General features: G+C 38.9%; 1 protein-coding gene across 8 annotated transcripts in view; it reads left to right on the top strand.

The window, feature by feature from the left end:
- PHC3 (polyhomeotic homolog 3) overlaps positions 1-15,962 on the top strand; it is an 85,619-nt gene that overhangs the window by 43,590 nt on the left and 26,067 nt on the right. For 6 of the 8 annotated variants that reach the window (XR_009544730.1, XM_060171941.1, XM_060171940.1 and 3 more), the window contains 3 exons: positions 4,031-4,905; positions 5,201-5,248; positions 14,070-14,223. Coding sequence is in view for 7 of the 8 variants with exons in the window: in XM_060171941.1 (XP_060027924.1) it covers positions 4,031-4,905; positions 5,201-5,248; positions 14,070-14,223 (1,077 nt within the window). In the remaining variant the exon portion in view is untranslated. The remainder of the gene's footprint in view (positions 1-4,030; positions 4,906-5,200; positions 5,249-14,069; positions 14,224-15,962) is intronic. The other 2 variants (XM_007522939.2, XM_007522941.2) reach the window with 1 other exon arrangement.

The raw sequence follows: 15,962 nt of genomic DNA, 5'->3' as shown, positions 1-15,962 counted from the left end.
CATTGTATGATTCTCCAACTCACTAAGATTTTTCTTGTGAAGTGTTGCTTATTCTGTAATCTGTGTACTTGTCAGTTAATTTATGTTCTAATAGAACGACAAACACGTATTTCTTGAACTAAGTGACTAGATATTAAAGCCTAAGTTTAATCTTCTCTAGAATGAAAAATGATTACCACTTGTTAGACCACACAAAAATGTCACTCCAGTGAATATAATACTTGTTATATTTCAAGAATATGGTAAAATTTCAGTAACTTAATGGTTAGACTTGTACTGGGTCTTTGCTTTTGTGCATACCAAAACTGTTTCCTATCAGTAAAAGAGGAAAATAAAAGCGTTTTGAGTGCAAATGAGAGAGACAGGAAAGCCCTTGAGCCCCATGGGAAAAAGGCACTCTAGAAATATCCAGGATTTTATTCATTTTACTTTTTTGGAATATGCATATAGTAGATTCATAGTGCTGACATAAAATACTTCAACCTTACTTTGAAATGCTAATCTAATTATTATGTGAAAATTATTTTATTTGATAAAAATTTTAGACCCAATTTCTTCTTTAAAAAAAAATTGGGGGTCAGGCGGTAGTGCAGTGTGTTAAGCACACGTGGTACAAAGCGCAAGGACTGGCACAAGGATCCCAGTTTGAGACGTTGGCTCCCCACCTGCAGGGGGGTTGCTTCACAAGCGGTGAAGCAGATCTGCAGGTGTCTTATCTTTCTCTCCCCCTCTTTGTCTTCCCCTCTTCTCTCCATTTCTGTCTGTCCTATCTAACAACCACAGCAATGATGATAATAATAACAACAAAAAAAAAAAAAAAGAGGGAAAAATAGCCTCCAGGAGCAGTGATTTGTAGTGCAGGCACCGAGCCCTAGAGGCAAAAAAAAAAAAAATCAATTTGTGATGGGTGTAGAAGACAGCATAATGGTTATTTGAGGTGATTTTCATGAATGAGGCTCCAGCCTCAGGGGTTCAAACTTCCCTCCTCCCACTACCATAAGCCAGGGCTGAGCAGTGCTCTGGTTTGAAAAAAATTAATTGTGGATATTTTTGAACCTTCAAATTTTTTTGAGATGTTAATCAAATGTTAGTTTATTTAAATGATCTTCAAATTATAACCAGTGAAATGCAAAACTTTTTTTTAATGGGGGGGGTGCTGGCAAGATAGCTCACCTAGATAGTACACCTGCTCTGTCATGTGTGCAGCTCAGGTTCAAGTCTGGGTCCCACTGCAGTAGAAGAAGACTTGGGGTACTGGTATCTTTCTTCCTCAGTTGTCTCACTGTTTCTGTCTGGAAACATTGACCCAGAATGGTGAAGCCCCAGCAATCACAAAAATGTTAAATTAGTGGAAGGGCCAGCAAACAAACTCACTTTGTAATAGTGTGCCTACTTTGCTATATGCTTGACCCAAGTTGGGGCCTGGTCCTCACCGCAGTAAGGGAAGCTTTGGTGCTGTGGATTCCTTCTCTCTCCTTCCCTTCTTCCATTTCCCTTTCTCCCACACCCACTCTCTCTATCTGAACAAGTCAGCCTAGAGCACTGAAGTCCTGGTATAATAAAACATAATAAGATACTTGGGCACCTGTATATGCATTTTTAAAAGATTATTTATTTATTTATTTATTTATTTATTTATTTATGAGAAACCTAGGAGGAGAGAGAGAGAACCAGGCATCATCCTGGTACATGTGCTGCTGGGGATTGAATTCAGGACCTCATGCTTGAGAGTCCATGCTTTATCCAATGCACCACCTCCCGGACCACACTTGTATATGCATTTATTACAAATGTGGCTGAATATAAAAATAGATGCAAGACAGTCTGTAGTCTTTGTTAACATTTTGAGACTAAGGAAAAAAATTATTTGTCATCATTGGGTCTGCAGATGATTTTTTTAAAGTTTTTTTTAGTATTTTCTTTTTTATATATATTTATTCCCTTTTGTTGCCCTTGTTGTTTTATTGTTGTAGTTATTATTATTGTCGTCACTGTCGGATAGGACAGAGAGAAATGGAGAGAGGAGGGGAAGACAGAGAGGGGAAGAGAAAGATAGACACCTGCAGACCTGCTTCACTGCTTCTGAGCAACTCCCCTACAGGTGGGGAGCTGGGGCTAGAACCGGAATCCTTATGCAGGTCCTTGCGCTTTGCGCCATATGCGCTTAACCCACTGTACTACAACTCGACTCCCCAGATGATTTTTTTTTTTGACAGAGACAAGTAAAAAGGCAGAGAGGGAGAGGGAGAGGGAGAGGGAGGGAGGGAGAGGGAGAGAGAGAGGGAGGGAGGGAGCGGTAAAGCTTCCTTCAGTGAGAGGGACCCAGGCTCAAACCTGGGTTGTGCACATGACAAAGCAGTGCACTTTCTAAGTGAGTTATTTTGCTGGCATATTTTGAGTGTCTAATTTTTATTAAATATATCAATAAGAATCGCTTAACTGATGGCCTGAGTGGTGAATAAAGTGGCACTGTAGGTAAAGTGAGTAAAGTAGATGAAACATGAGGTTCAGAGTTTGAGCATATGCCAGAGTGATGGTCTGGTTCTCTCTCTCCTTCCTCCATAACATTATTAAATAAACAAACATTTTCAAATAGTTCCTAAATTGCATATCACTTAATATGAAATTTCAATATGTCTTTTGTTTTTTAATGGCATTCTTGTCAAGGAATGCTTTTTATTTTTGTCTTCTAGTTTCTATTCTTATTTCTAGTTTCTGTTCTTATTTAAACAGATAGATGTACCTGCGTATTCTTTTGATTAAACATATGCACCAATATGCAGAACAGGCATAATGGAAAAGGAAACAATACTTGTCACTCAATTATTCTGAATTTTTGCATCCATTATCCCTATGGTAAGAGATTCCTCTGTAGAGAAAACTAATACTAGGACTTACTAGTAGGTTACTATAGGGTTTGTGTGTTTGGAAGAAAAAGTAAAAGAAGATCCTTTGTGTAGACAACATGGACTTCTCACTGCCCCTTCTCTCCACAAACAAATCCAGTGCTCTTTTAGGTGTGGAATGATTCATAGAATTTCATTTTTCACTTACAGTGATTATGGAATCATAGTATAGGATTCACAGATATATCTTGCTTAACTGAGTCATTTAACTTTTATTTACTTGTTTATTTTATAAAGACAGAAGTTTAGAAGGAAGGGGAAAATAGGGAGAGACACCTGCAGCCCTGCTTCACCACTCGTGAAGCTACCCCCATTCATTTAACTCTTTTTTAAAAATTTTTTTTTGTTTATTTATTATTGGATAGAGACAAATTGAGAGGGGAACGGGAGATAAAGAGGAAAAGAGACCGAGAGACACCTGCAGCCCTACTTCACCACTCATGAAACTTTTCCTCCTACAGGTGGTAATCAGGAGCTTGAACCTGTGTCCTTGTGCACTGTAATGTTTGTGCTCAACCAGGTGTGCCACTGCCTGGCCCCCTATTTAACTCTTTATATAAATCCTTTTCCCTTCCTGTGTCAAATAATAGCAACTCTTCATTTGTACTTAAATTTGGGAATTTATTTGGAAAGCTATATTAGTAATTACCTCAACTGTTGGAAGAACATTTAGATAACAGATCTGAAAGCATGAGACCTTTATTTTATGAATTTTAATATTAGCATTTTGGGGATTTTGAAATCATCTATACATCCTGTGCTTGTTCAGGATTAATCTTCCTTTTCTCCCAAAGAAGGCATTCAAATGTATAAACCTGCTAAAAGCTAATGTAGATATTGTGGTAGCCTATAAGGAATAGATCAAGTATTGTTGATTTATGAATCTATAGTTCTGGTTAAGTTTTAAAGTTCACCATAAGGCTTATTTTATGAAATAATAGCAGTTTTCCCAGGAATAGTTGTCATTAAATTTTCAAGTCATTCTTGTCTCGAAGATTTGCCACGTGTAATAGATGATAATGATCTCTTGATGTGCAAACTTTCTTCCTTTAGATTTATTTTAAATAAAACTTGTCTTGTTTTGAAATAGATACTAATTGCCTTTCTTTTTTTTTCTCTCACAGCTTCCTATCCACCAATTCAGCCTCATCCTCTCATAAAACATCAGCAGATTCCTCTTCACTCACCACCTCCCAAAGTTTCCCACCATCAGCTTATACTACAGCAGCAGCAACAACAACAGATTCAGCCAATTACCCTTCAAAGTCCAAGTCAAGACCCGCCCCCCTCCCAGCACTGCCTACCGCTCCCCAACCATGGCCTTCCTCCAGGCCCCAGCAATGCCCAGTCCCAGCACTGCTCGCCCATTCAGAGTCACCCCCCTCCTTTAACCATTTCTCCTGGCCAGTCCCAGTCAGCACAGCAGTCTGTGGTAGTCTCTCCCCCACCTCCCCACTCCCCGAGCCAGTCTCCGACTATCATCATTCACCCTCAAGCACTTATCCAGCCACACCCTCTCGTGTCCTCAGCTCTGCAGCCAGGACCCAGCTTGCAGCAGCCCACAACTAGCCAGGTGCAGCCCACAGCACAGCTGAACCTCCCATCCCACCTGCCACTCCCAGCATCCCCTGTTGTACACATCGGCCCGGTTCAGCAGTCGGCTTTAGTGTCCCCGGGCCAGCAGATTGTATCTCCAACATCACACCAGCAGTATTCCACCCTGCAGTCCTCTCCAATTCCAATTGCCACCCCACCACAAATGTCAGCATCTCCCCCAGCACAGATGCCACCACTGCCCTTGCCATCCATGCAGTCTTTACAGGTACAGCCTGACATTCTGTCCCAGGGCCAGGTTCTGGTGCAGAATGCCTTGGTGTCAGAAGAGGATCTCCCGGCTGCAGAAGCTCTGGTCCAGTTGCCATTTCAGACCCTTCCTCCTCCACAGACTGTGGCGGTAAACCTACAAGTGCAGCCACCAGCACCTGTTGATCCACCAGTGGTAAGCCCTCGGAAGCTCTTTGACTTTCTTGCTGAACTGACAGTAAAAAATGATTCTCTTCCACGTTACGTCACATTGCTCAATCTAACTGCGTGTGAATTTGAAAAGCTTAAAATTGCCATCTGTTAGTTTCTGACAAACATGCTGTCTGGACAAGAACCAAAAAACAAACGTTTGTTGTGGTATGGTTGCATGCTTGATAATTTGTGATGGTTATTAAAGTCCCTCGTTAATTTTATTACTATTTAAACAAATCCATCTGCTATCTTTACAGAGTTGATTTTTTTTCCCCAAGGGAATGCATTTGAACCAGTGTCATCTGCACAAAGTTTTTTCTCTTAAGGTGATTATCCTTTATAGATCCCTTCTGTTGGCTTGTATGTTCTGAAACGTTTGGTTTATCTAGCTGACCTTTTTTGGTTGTATGATTCCGGCAATGCTGGGGCTTTTCAGGGGGCTTTTGTTTCAAGGTGGCTTGGATGATGTCACTTTTTGAATACAATTGAATTATATGATTTAAATTTTGTAACATTCTTGGGAAGAGCCCAACTTTGAGAAAAATTAACTTGTAGATTAGATTATCTTTTTAAATTACTAGGCTTCTGTTTTATTTTTAATATCTTACAAGGTAAAATAAATGCTTAACATATTTCTCATTTAAAGCCAAAAATATCTCAGTGGGTGAAATTAATTTTGAGGACTAAAACCAATGGAGGAGGAAAAGTTTTGAATAATTGAGATTGTGCTGAAATTTGTTAGAATAAACTGCTAGGAATGATGCATGTTAACTAAAAAGAACAAATATCTTAAAAATATTTTTCTGGAGGCTGGAGGGGTGGGGTGGCTCAGAGTGCAGGCTTTGGTCTGAGTGGGGTCGTGGGCGCTCGATCCCTAGCACTGTATATGCTGGAGCAGGACCTCTGGCCTCTGTCAAAGAATACATACTAAAAGAAAAAAAAAATAAATATTTTCTAAAGGACTTAAAATTTACAAAGCAGATTTTAATATGGGCTCCAATTGCTTAGTCAGAGTGATCATATTCATGAGGAGATAGCATAGTGGTTGTGGGGGGAAAAAAAAACACAAAACTTCTTGCTTAAGGCTCTGGAGTTTCAAGTTCAACCCCCAGCACCACCACCAGCCAGAACTGAGCAGGACTCTAGTAAAAAAAACATGATTGATCAGTTTGTATATAACTCTCCGAAGAGATTTTACCATTTAAAGACCAAAATAACCATTAACATAGAAAAGAAAGGAATTTTAAAGTCATTCCCTTCATTAGAAACACTTTAGTGTTCAGGATGGCAAACGCTAGAAGAAGAAGAAGTGTTCAGGATGCAGATATAAATTTTTTTGTTGTTGTTCTTGCTGATCTTAATAGAGATTGAATTACATTTCCTACTAACACTTCGAAAACTGTATTTTTTATTTTATAAGCAGCACAGAGAGAAACAGACAAACACAGATAACAGAGCACATAGGTGATGCCAGGAATTGAACTCGGCTCCACACATCCAAGCCCTTTACTTTCCCTGCTGAGTTATCCCCCTAGTTATCTTAACCATTTTGATTATACAACTTGGCCAAAACAGTTGACAGCTAGAAATCATTTTGTCATTCACTATATTTTCTTTTAATATATTATAAAAATTGTATAATTATTTTAATATATTAACACAAGTTTTGAAGTTTATAGCATTTTTAATAAATCAAATTTAAATGTATATCCTCAGTTTCTAGTTGATTGAATTGCTTAAAATTAAAACAAATAAACAAAATGGGTGTGGGAGATAGCATAATAGTTACACAGAAACTTTTTTAAATTTTTTAATTTTATTTATTGGATAGAGATAGCCAGAAATCAAGAGGGGAGGGGGGGATAGAGAGGGAGATAGACAGAGAAACACCTGCAGCACTGCTTCACCACTCGCAAAGCTTTCTCCCTGCAGGTGGGGACCAGGGGTTTGAACCTGGGTCCTTGTGCATTGTAATACATGCACTCAACCAGGTGTGCCACCACCCCACCCCCTACACAAAAGCTTTTATGCCTGAGTCTTCAAGGTGCCAAGTTCAACCCCCCACACCACCATTAGCCAGAGTTGACAAGTGTTCTGGTAAAAAAGAAGAGGAAGGAAAAAAGAATATTATTTAAAGAGCCGAAAGCACTGCGCTCACATATATGGTGCTGGGGATTGAATCTGGGGCTTTGTGCACATAAGACTTACTCATTACCTGCTTCACTCATTTTCCTGTCAGCTGAATTGCCTTAACAAGTAAAAATAAAAATTTCTTTGTATAAGTTTTCCTGATTGTTTCTCTTAGGGAGCCTTTGAAGTAGTATATTTGGGGTAGAAATATCAAAGACATATTTGAGGCCTTACTTTTTTACGTCCTTCCCATCTCGCTTAAAAATTGTTATCTCAGTTTTTGTTTTCATGAAAATATGTTTATCCAGCCCAAGAGGTGCATAGCATTGAACTCTCAAGCATGAAGTCCAGAGTTCTGTCTCCAGCATTGCATGTGCCAGAGTGATGCTCTTGGCTCTCTCCCTCCCCACCTAGTAAATAAATAAATCTTCAGGAAAAAAAAAGTCTTTATCAGCAGTAAAGATTTTTTACCATGGGTCAAACTTACTATCAAGGTTTCCATGTTTCCTTTTACCTTTGAATACAATAGGATATTATTAAATTGTTGCATTTTTTATGACTTTGATCAGATCTATTTTTAATCAAAACACATTCCTTCATGAATTGCACTTTCCTGTTTGTCAGATGTTTAAAGACAGAAGTTTTCACTTCTAGAGACATGAAAATTTGTAAGGAGGGTAAGTTATCAAAGTAAAATCAGCCCTTTTTTTAAAAAAGGTATAGATGAATTAATTTGTTCATTGACATTTTGAGTATGTCAAGTAAAATGTAGTGGGTACTGATAATACAGAACTAACGAGTATCCTTCAATTTACTTAGGAAAAGGAGACAGATGGAACTTGTCATTGGCCGTCATTACTAGTCTTAGAATAGTTGTAGTTATGAACAAAACAATTTGTGATGTACGGGTCCTAGTGGCCATGTGAGCAAATCCCCCACTTCATTTTATTTAGTATTTTAGCTGTTGCACTTAGACTTTTTAATTTTGATAGGACCAGATGTTTTTTTTTTTTCCTACTTTTACTTTACTAACTTGTTTTGCCTTTACATGGAAATTTGGAAGAACATCTTGACTAGTTAGTATAAGCTATAAAGAATAAAATGAGGGGGCCAGGTGGTGGTGTACCTAGTTGAGTGCATATGTTACAATGCTCAAAGGACCCGGGTTCAAGCCCCCAGTCCCCACCTGCAGGGGGAAATCTTCACAAGTGGTGAAGCAGAGCTGCAGGTGTCCCTCTGTCTCTCTTCCTCTCTCTCTCCCCCTTCCCTCTTGATATCTGGGTATCTCTTATCTAGTAAATAAAGGTAATAAATTTTTTAATGTTTTTTTAAAAAATATATAAGAAAAAAACAAATAAAATGTATTTTACAATATTCTCCAATGGATCATTTAAAAATTACTGTTTTATTCTTTAAAAACTCAAATTATTTTTTTTATGAGCACTTTCGAGAAGGAAGGGTTTTTTTGGTTTTTTTCCCCTGAGCTGTATTAGGTTTTGTTTAATGGTGGTTCTGAGGATTTAAACCTTCAGTCTCTGGGCTTCTGTAGTGAGTTTCTTAATAATAATAATAATAATTATTATTATTATTTTAATCAGTATTGCTCAACTTTTGTTTATGGGGATAATGAGGGGATTAAACTAGCATCTTTATTGCCTCAGGCATAAAAAGCTTTTTTTTTTTTTTGCACAACTATTATGCTATCTCCCTTGCCCTTGTAATTATTTCTTAAAAGTCAGAATTCTGGGGGCTGGTAGTACAGCGGGTTAAGTGCACATGGCAAAGTGCAAGGACCAGCATAAGGATCCCCAGTTCGAGCCCCTGATTCCCCACCTGCAGGAGGTTCATTTCATAAGTGATGAAGCAGGTCTATAGGTGTCTATCTTTCCCCCTCTCTGTCTTCCTCTCCTTTCTCAATTTCTCTCTGTCCTATCCAGCAACAGCAGTAACAACAATAACAAGGACAACAAAAAAGTGAAAAATGCCCCCCAGGAGCAGTGGATTCATAATGTAGGCAGTGGTGACCCTGGAGGCAAAAAATAATAATAATAAAAAGTCAGAATTCTGAGCTGGGGAGATGGTATAATGGTTATGCCTGAGGCACTATGGTCCCAGGTTCAGTCCCCAGCACAACCACAACCAGAGTTGTTTAGTGTGCTGGTCTCTTGTCACTGTCTCGCTAAAATGAAATACAAAAAAGTCACTTCTATACATGATCGAACTTTTATTGCTTAAAAGGTCCTACAGTAGATATTTGAAAAACTTCAGACAGCATTAATGTTAAAGAGTTTCAGCAATCTAAGAGAAGATAATGATGGGGGGGTGATATTTTATAAAGGAATGATATAGATACTATCAAGCTAATTGATAAAAGCATACTTCTATAATTACGTCAGTATTCTCATCATGCTCCCAAACCACATTAGTGCCTACTCCTACCACAATGTCTGGGATATTGGGACAACTTTCCTTGAGTTGAACACAATTATCATTTAAACAGTTGTCCTGAATAGACACTAGCAACTGTTGTTGCACTACACAATAACTAACAACTATTTTTTAAATAGGCATATATTATTTATTTATTATTGGAGAGAGAGAGAGGGAGAGATTGAGAGGGGAGGGGGATATAGGGAAAAAAATAGACAGATGATTGCAGCCCTGCTTTACCACTCATGAAGCTTTCACCCTGCAGGTGGGGACCAGGGCCTTGAACCTGGGTCCTTGTGCAGTGTAATGTGTGTGCTTGACCAAGTATGCCACCTGCCTGGCCCTATTAGTAACTATTTTTACTTCTAAGGATCCACAGAAAAGAGAAGGGGTTTCTTTTGGTGAAACAGATTTTCAATGGCAAGGTTCTGAGCAATTAGCTCATAAATGTAGTAGCTGATTGAGATCATAGTTCTGGTCATTATGTTTGATGTAAAATTGTACCTGTAAGATTTCAAAGTTTTAAATTTTTTTTAATATTTATTTATTCCCTTTTGTTACCCTTGATGTTTTATTGTTGTAGTTATTATTGTTGCTGTCATGGTTGGGTAAGACAGAGAGAAATGGAGAGAGAAGGGAAGACAGAGAGAGGGATAGAAAGACACCTGCAAACCTGCTTCACCACTTGTGAAGTGACTTCCCTGCAGGTGGGGAGTCAGGCTTAAACCAAGATCCTTATGCTGGTCCTTGCACTTTATGCCACATGCGCTTAGCCCACTGCATCTACAGCCTGACGCCCTCAAAGTTTTTTTAAAGGCTAAGTAAATATATTCTTTTTTTTTTTTTTTGGTATATTTTTTCCTTCATTTTATTTTATTAAATTTTATTTCTAGAACAGAAATATTGACAAGACTGTAGGATAAGAGTGGTACATTTACACACAATTCTCACCACCAAAATTCCATATCCAATCCCCTCTCTCGATAGCTTCTCTATTCTTTATCCCTCTGGGAATATGGACCCAGGGTCATTATGGGGTGCAGAAGGTAGAAGGTGTGGCTTCTGTAACTGCGTCCCCACTGACCATGGGCATTGGCAGGCCAAGCTATACTCCCAGCCAGTAAATATATTCTTAACAGAGACTTGGAAAGTGAAGTGGTACAGTGGATAAAGCATTGAACTGTGAAGCATGAGGTCTTGAGTTCAGTCCCCGGCAGCACATGTACCAGGATGATGTCTGGTTCTTTCTCCTCCTACCTTTCTAATAAATAAATAATCTTTTTTAAAAAAAAGTCTAGAAAAAAATTTTTTCAATTTTTTAAAATATTTATTTATTCCCTTTTGATGCCCTTGTAGTTATTATTGTTGTTATTAATGTTGTTGTTGTTGGATAGGATAGAGAGAAAGGGAGACAGATGGGGAAGACAGAGAGAGAGGGAGAGAAAGACAGACACCTGAAGACCTGCTTCACCGCTTGTGAAGTGACTCCCCTGCAGGTGGGGGGCCAAGGCTTGAACCAGGATCCTTAATGCTGGTCCTTGCACTTTGCGCCATGTGCGCTTAACTCACTGCGCTACTGCCCGACTCCCCAGAAAAAAAAGAAAATTTGAACTCTGTCACTATTTGGCCCATTTCTTTGATAGCACATGTTTTGTGGTTTTAGAAATCTGATTCACCTCTCCAGGCTGACCTTTTCAGATGGAAAGACAGAGACAGATACAAAGAGAAAGAGGGACAGATACTATAGTATCTAATGTTCCTTAAGTATGGTGCAAGACAGGCTTACACTTGCATCATACCCATGACAAAGCAAGCACATTATCCAAATGAGTTACCCTGCCAACCCAAAATCTTGATATTTTTTATGTCTAATTAATTCTATATATCACCAGTTAATTCTATATATCACCAAACTTTTCCCAATAGTTTGACTAAAAAATACATGCACTCAGGTTTTTTGGGGTGAGGGAAGGGCTGGATGGTAGCACACCTGTTAGAGTGCACATGTTCGATCCCCCAGGCCCCACCTGCAGGGGAAAGCTTTGCCAGTGGTAAAGCAGTGCTGCAGGTGTCTGCCTTTCTTCCTCTCTCTCACTCTCTTCCCTCTCGACTTCTGGCTGTCTCTAAATCCAATAAATAAATAAAGATAATAAAAACATTTTTAAGTTGTTTCTTTATTATTTAAAAATGTGTGTATATATATGTATATATATGTAAAGAGAGAGACAGAGAGACAGTTTTAGCGTTTATTAAAAATACTTACCAGGGGGAGTCGGGCTGTAGCACAGCGGGTTAAGCACAGGTGGTGCGAAGTGCAAGGACTGGCTTAAAAATCCCGGTTTTAGACCCCGGCTCCCCACCTGCAGGGGAGTCGCTTCACAGGTGGTGAAGCAGGTCTGCAGGTGTCTATCTTTCTCTCCCCTTCTCTGTCTTCCCCTCCTTTCTCCATTTCTCTCTGTCCTATCCAACAACAGCATCAATAACAACAACAATAAAACAACAAGGGCAACAAAAGGAAATAAATAAATAAGTTTAAAAAAAAATTTTTTTAATAATAATAAAATATTTACCAGGTACTCAAATATTTAAAATATTTGTGTAGGTAACCCTTACACTCACAACTTTGTATACATAAGTAATACTTTTTGTGCATAAAGATAGATTGTTTTGACATTTTTAAAAATCACCTTTCTTTCAAATATAATGCTTAAATTAACAATTACAGATTAAAATATCTGTCAACCTCTATGAGTATATAAATTCAGGCTTGAGTTCAATGAAAATAGGTTGGTTTTATTACAGTTTCTAAGAACTCAAAATTTTTTGACAAAGCACAGATAATTGATGAGTAACCACCCAAATGGAAAACGTAACGTACTTTAGACTATGATTTTAGTGGTGTGTACAGATAGGTATATTTCATATGTCTGTTTAGAATCATATATTTTAAGTCTGTATCTGTAAGTATACCTTTCCCACTAGCTAAAGTAGTTAAAGACATAAGGATGGAACATCATTAATAAACTAGACATAATTTGTCCTATATCTTAGGGTGGTATGTATGTATGTATGTTAAGGTCTTATTGATTGATTGATTGTTGGATAGAGAGAGACAGAGAAATTGAAAGGGGAAAGGGAGATAGAAAGGAAGAGAGGCAGAAAGACACCTGCAGCCCTGCTTCACCATTTGTGAAGCTTTCCCCCTGCAGGTGGGGACCAGGGGCTTGAGAGTCCGATGCTTTATCCACTGCTCCACCTCCTGGACCAGGACCAGGGGCTTGAACCTGGGTCCTTGCACACTGTAATGTGAGCACTTAACCAGTGTGCCCCTGCCTGGCCCCCCAAATCATATATTTTTTTATTTACCTGGTGTTTATAAAAAATGTATTAGATATTTGACTAAATTGGAAGGTTAAGAACCATGCTGTGATTGGTTTCTTTTTAAATATATTTATGAAAAATATTAATGCTATTTTTATTTATATTGATTATAAGTTAAAAGAACCATTAGTATATTCCCAAAACAATTATTTCAGTGTGTAAATGGAAGCATTTTAAAACATCCTCAAAGTTTTAAATGTATCTTGACCTTTTTGCAAACTTCAGTGATTTAAAGCCTAGCTACAGATCCACTATTTGCTTTTAGTGAAACACTACCAAGTATTCAATATTCATGTGAACAATTTTAGAGTTTACTTTTTTTATTAGTGATTTAATGATGATTGACAAGATTATGGGATAAGAGGGGCACAATTTCATAACAGTTCCCACCACCAGAGTTCTGTAGCCTATCCGCTCCATTGGAAGCTTCCCTAGTCTTTATCCCGCTGGGAGTATGGACCAAAGATCTTTATAAGGAGCAGAAGGTGGAAGGTCTGGCTTCTGTAATTGCTTCTTTGCTGGACATGGATGTTGGGAGGTCGATCCATACCCCCAGCCTGTTTCCATCTTTCCTTAGTTGGGTAGGGCTCTGGGGAGTTGGGGTTCTAGGACACGTTTTGTCTGAGCTCACAGTCTGAGCTAACATTCTGTGGTTATGCCTAGGAACATTCTAGACTGAACTCATTTCAGGACCAGTCTTCCTCAAATAGCAGGGTGTGTTGGCCCAGCCTCCCTTCGGAGAGTAGGGCATCTCTACTATGGTCTGCTGCATTGAGGGCAAGATCCTGTAGAGGCCCACAGGAGGGTTATGATGTTGTTCCTTGATGGAGAGGGGAGTCTAGGCCCATCATATCTATGTGAGAATCCCAGGATTCCCTGACTAGGGCCCCAGATGATGGGGTGGCCAGGTAGTGACCAAAAGGGCCTTCATTAGAGTGCCTGTCTCTTGCCTTTACCCAGCTTTTGTAGTCCTTACTTTATCTGACATGGTTGAGCTTAGAGTGATTGAGGGAAGTGAAATAGGAAGTAGGTGAGGGTATAGAGTTTCCCTTTCTACCACCAGAGTCATTTTACCTTTTTTTTGTTTTTGTTTGTTTATTTTGTTTTTTAACTTAAAGTCTCTAGAAGTTACGCTTTAAAATGAAAATCTCTTCATTAAATGTATTTGTGGAAACACTTTAAGGCAGTGTGATTTTTTGTTGGCAGGTCTATCAAGTGGAAGATGTGTGTGAGGAAGAAATGCCAGAAGAGTCAGATGAGTGTGTCCGCATGGACAGAACCCCACCGCCCCCAACCCTGTCCCCTGCAGCCATAACTGTGGGCAGGGGAGAAGATCTGACTTCTGACCATCCTTTATTAGGTAAGGGAAGACCTCACCTTGGGGAATTTTCTGTTAGATAAATGTTAGTAATTGGAACACTGATGATGGCTTTAAATGAAGGTTCTATGTTTTGCTCCAATTCATCATTTTTCTTTGATGAAGAACAGATAGTTGATGAAAATGAAAACATACTTTAGACTTGTGATTTTAGTGGTTTGTACAGATGTATTTTTTTAAAAAGTTTTTAAAAAATATTTATTCCCTTTTGTTGCCCTCATTGTTTTATTGTTATAGTTATTAATTTTGTTGTTATTGATGTCATTGTTGGATAGGACAGAGAGAAATGGAGAGAGGAAGGGAAGACAGAGAGGAAGAGAGAAAGGTAGACAACTGCAGACCTGCTTCACTGCCTGTGAAGTGACTCCCCTGCAGGTGGGGAGCCAGAGACTCAAACCAGGATCTTACACAGGTCCTTGCGCTTTGCGCCACCTGCGCTTAACCATACAGATGTATTTCATATATCCATTTAGAATCTTGTCTCAAGTTTTAAAAAAAAAAACTAGCTTTAAAATAAATACCAGAACAAATCATGCATCTGGGGAGGTGACCTGTTGGTAGAGCATGAATTTTCAAGCATGAGTTCCTGAGTCTCATCCCTAGTGTCCTCTCTCTCACTTGTTAGTAAACAAACAATTTTTTTATAAAATCATAATCGAGTTTTCTCATATGGTTTCTAGTATGCTCTCTCCAAGTTACAAAGCAGTCTAAGTAGTCATTATCAGTTTTCATAATTGCTTATGATTCAAACTGAGTCTTTCCCATATTTACTTAAATTCAGCCTCATTCATTCTTGTTAGAGAAATGCATATGAGAGTTCTTGAACTTAAACTTTCAGATTCTTAGTATCTCAGTGTTACTTCTGACTTCCAGAAAGTCAGCTATATGCTCCTCTCTCACAGTAAGTTACTGAGTCCCTCCAGTACTTTAACATTAATACCACCATTCCTATGTCTAAGTTCTAAAAAGACAGTTCATATTAGACATTAACAATTTGTTGTTGCTATTGTAGTTAGGGCTTCACTGTATTCAGCCTGATTTGGGGGGGGGGGGGTGGACCAGAAAGAGAGATCAGAGTACTCAAACTTCTTTGTGATGGGAGGGAGCTAGGTTCAAACCTGGATCGAGTGCTTGACGAAGTGGGTTCACTATCCAGGTGAGCTGTTTTGCCATCTGCATTAACATGTTTTTATGGTCATTTTATTTAGACTGGGGGTTGGTAATCTATGGTCAGCAGTTTAGATATTTCTATTACCTGTTCTTGTAAAGCCCATGAGCTAAGAGTGATTTTTAGAAAAATTTTAATGGTTAAAAAAAAAATCACAACTGTAACATATACACACACACACACACTTGATAGGACATAGAAAAATTGAGAGGGGTCGGGGAGATAGAGAGTGAGAGAGACAGAGAGACAGACACCTTCAGCCCTGCTTCACCGCCACTAGTGAAACTTTCTTTCCCCCTGCAGGTGGGGACTGGAGGTTTGAATCTAGGTCCTTGTACATTGGAGAGAGAGAGAGGGGGGGGGGGGGGAGAGAGAGAGAGAGAGAGAGAGAGTGTGTGTGTGTGTGTGCGCGCGCGCGCATATAAGCAGGTGCGCCACCTCCTGGTTGCTAACTATAATATTTCTCTTTCCTACCAGATTTAACCAAAAAAAAAAAAGACGAGTAATGGATACTAGTTTCTTCAGAAAGTTAACTTATAACCCTTTCTAACAA

Source organism: Erinaceus europaeus, chromosome 14 (assembly GCF_950295315.1).
Source record: "Erinaceus europaeus chromosome 14, mEriEur2.1, whole genome shotgun sequence".
NCBI classification, from domain to species: Eukaryota; Metazoa; Chordata; class Mammalia; order Eulipotyphla; family Erinaceidae; genus Erinaceus; species Erinaceus europaeus.
This window is presented reverse-complemented; position numbering and strand designations above follow the sequence as displayed.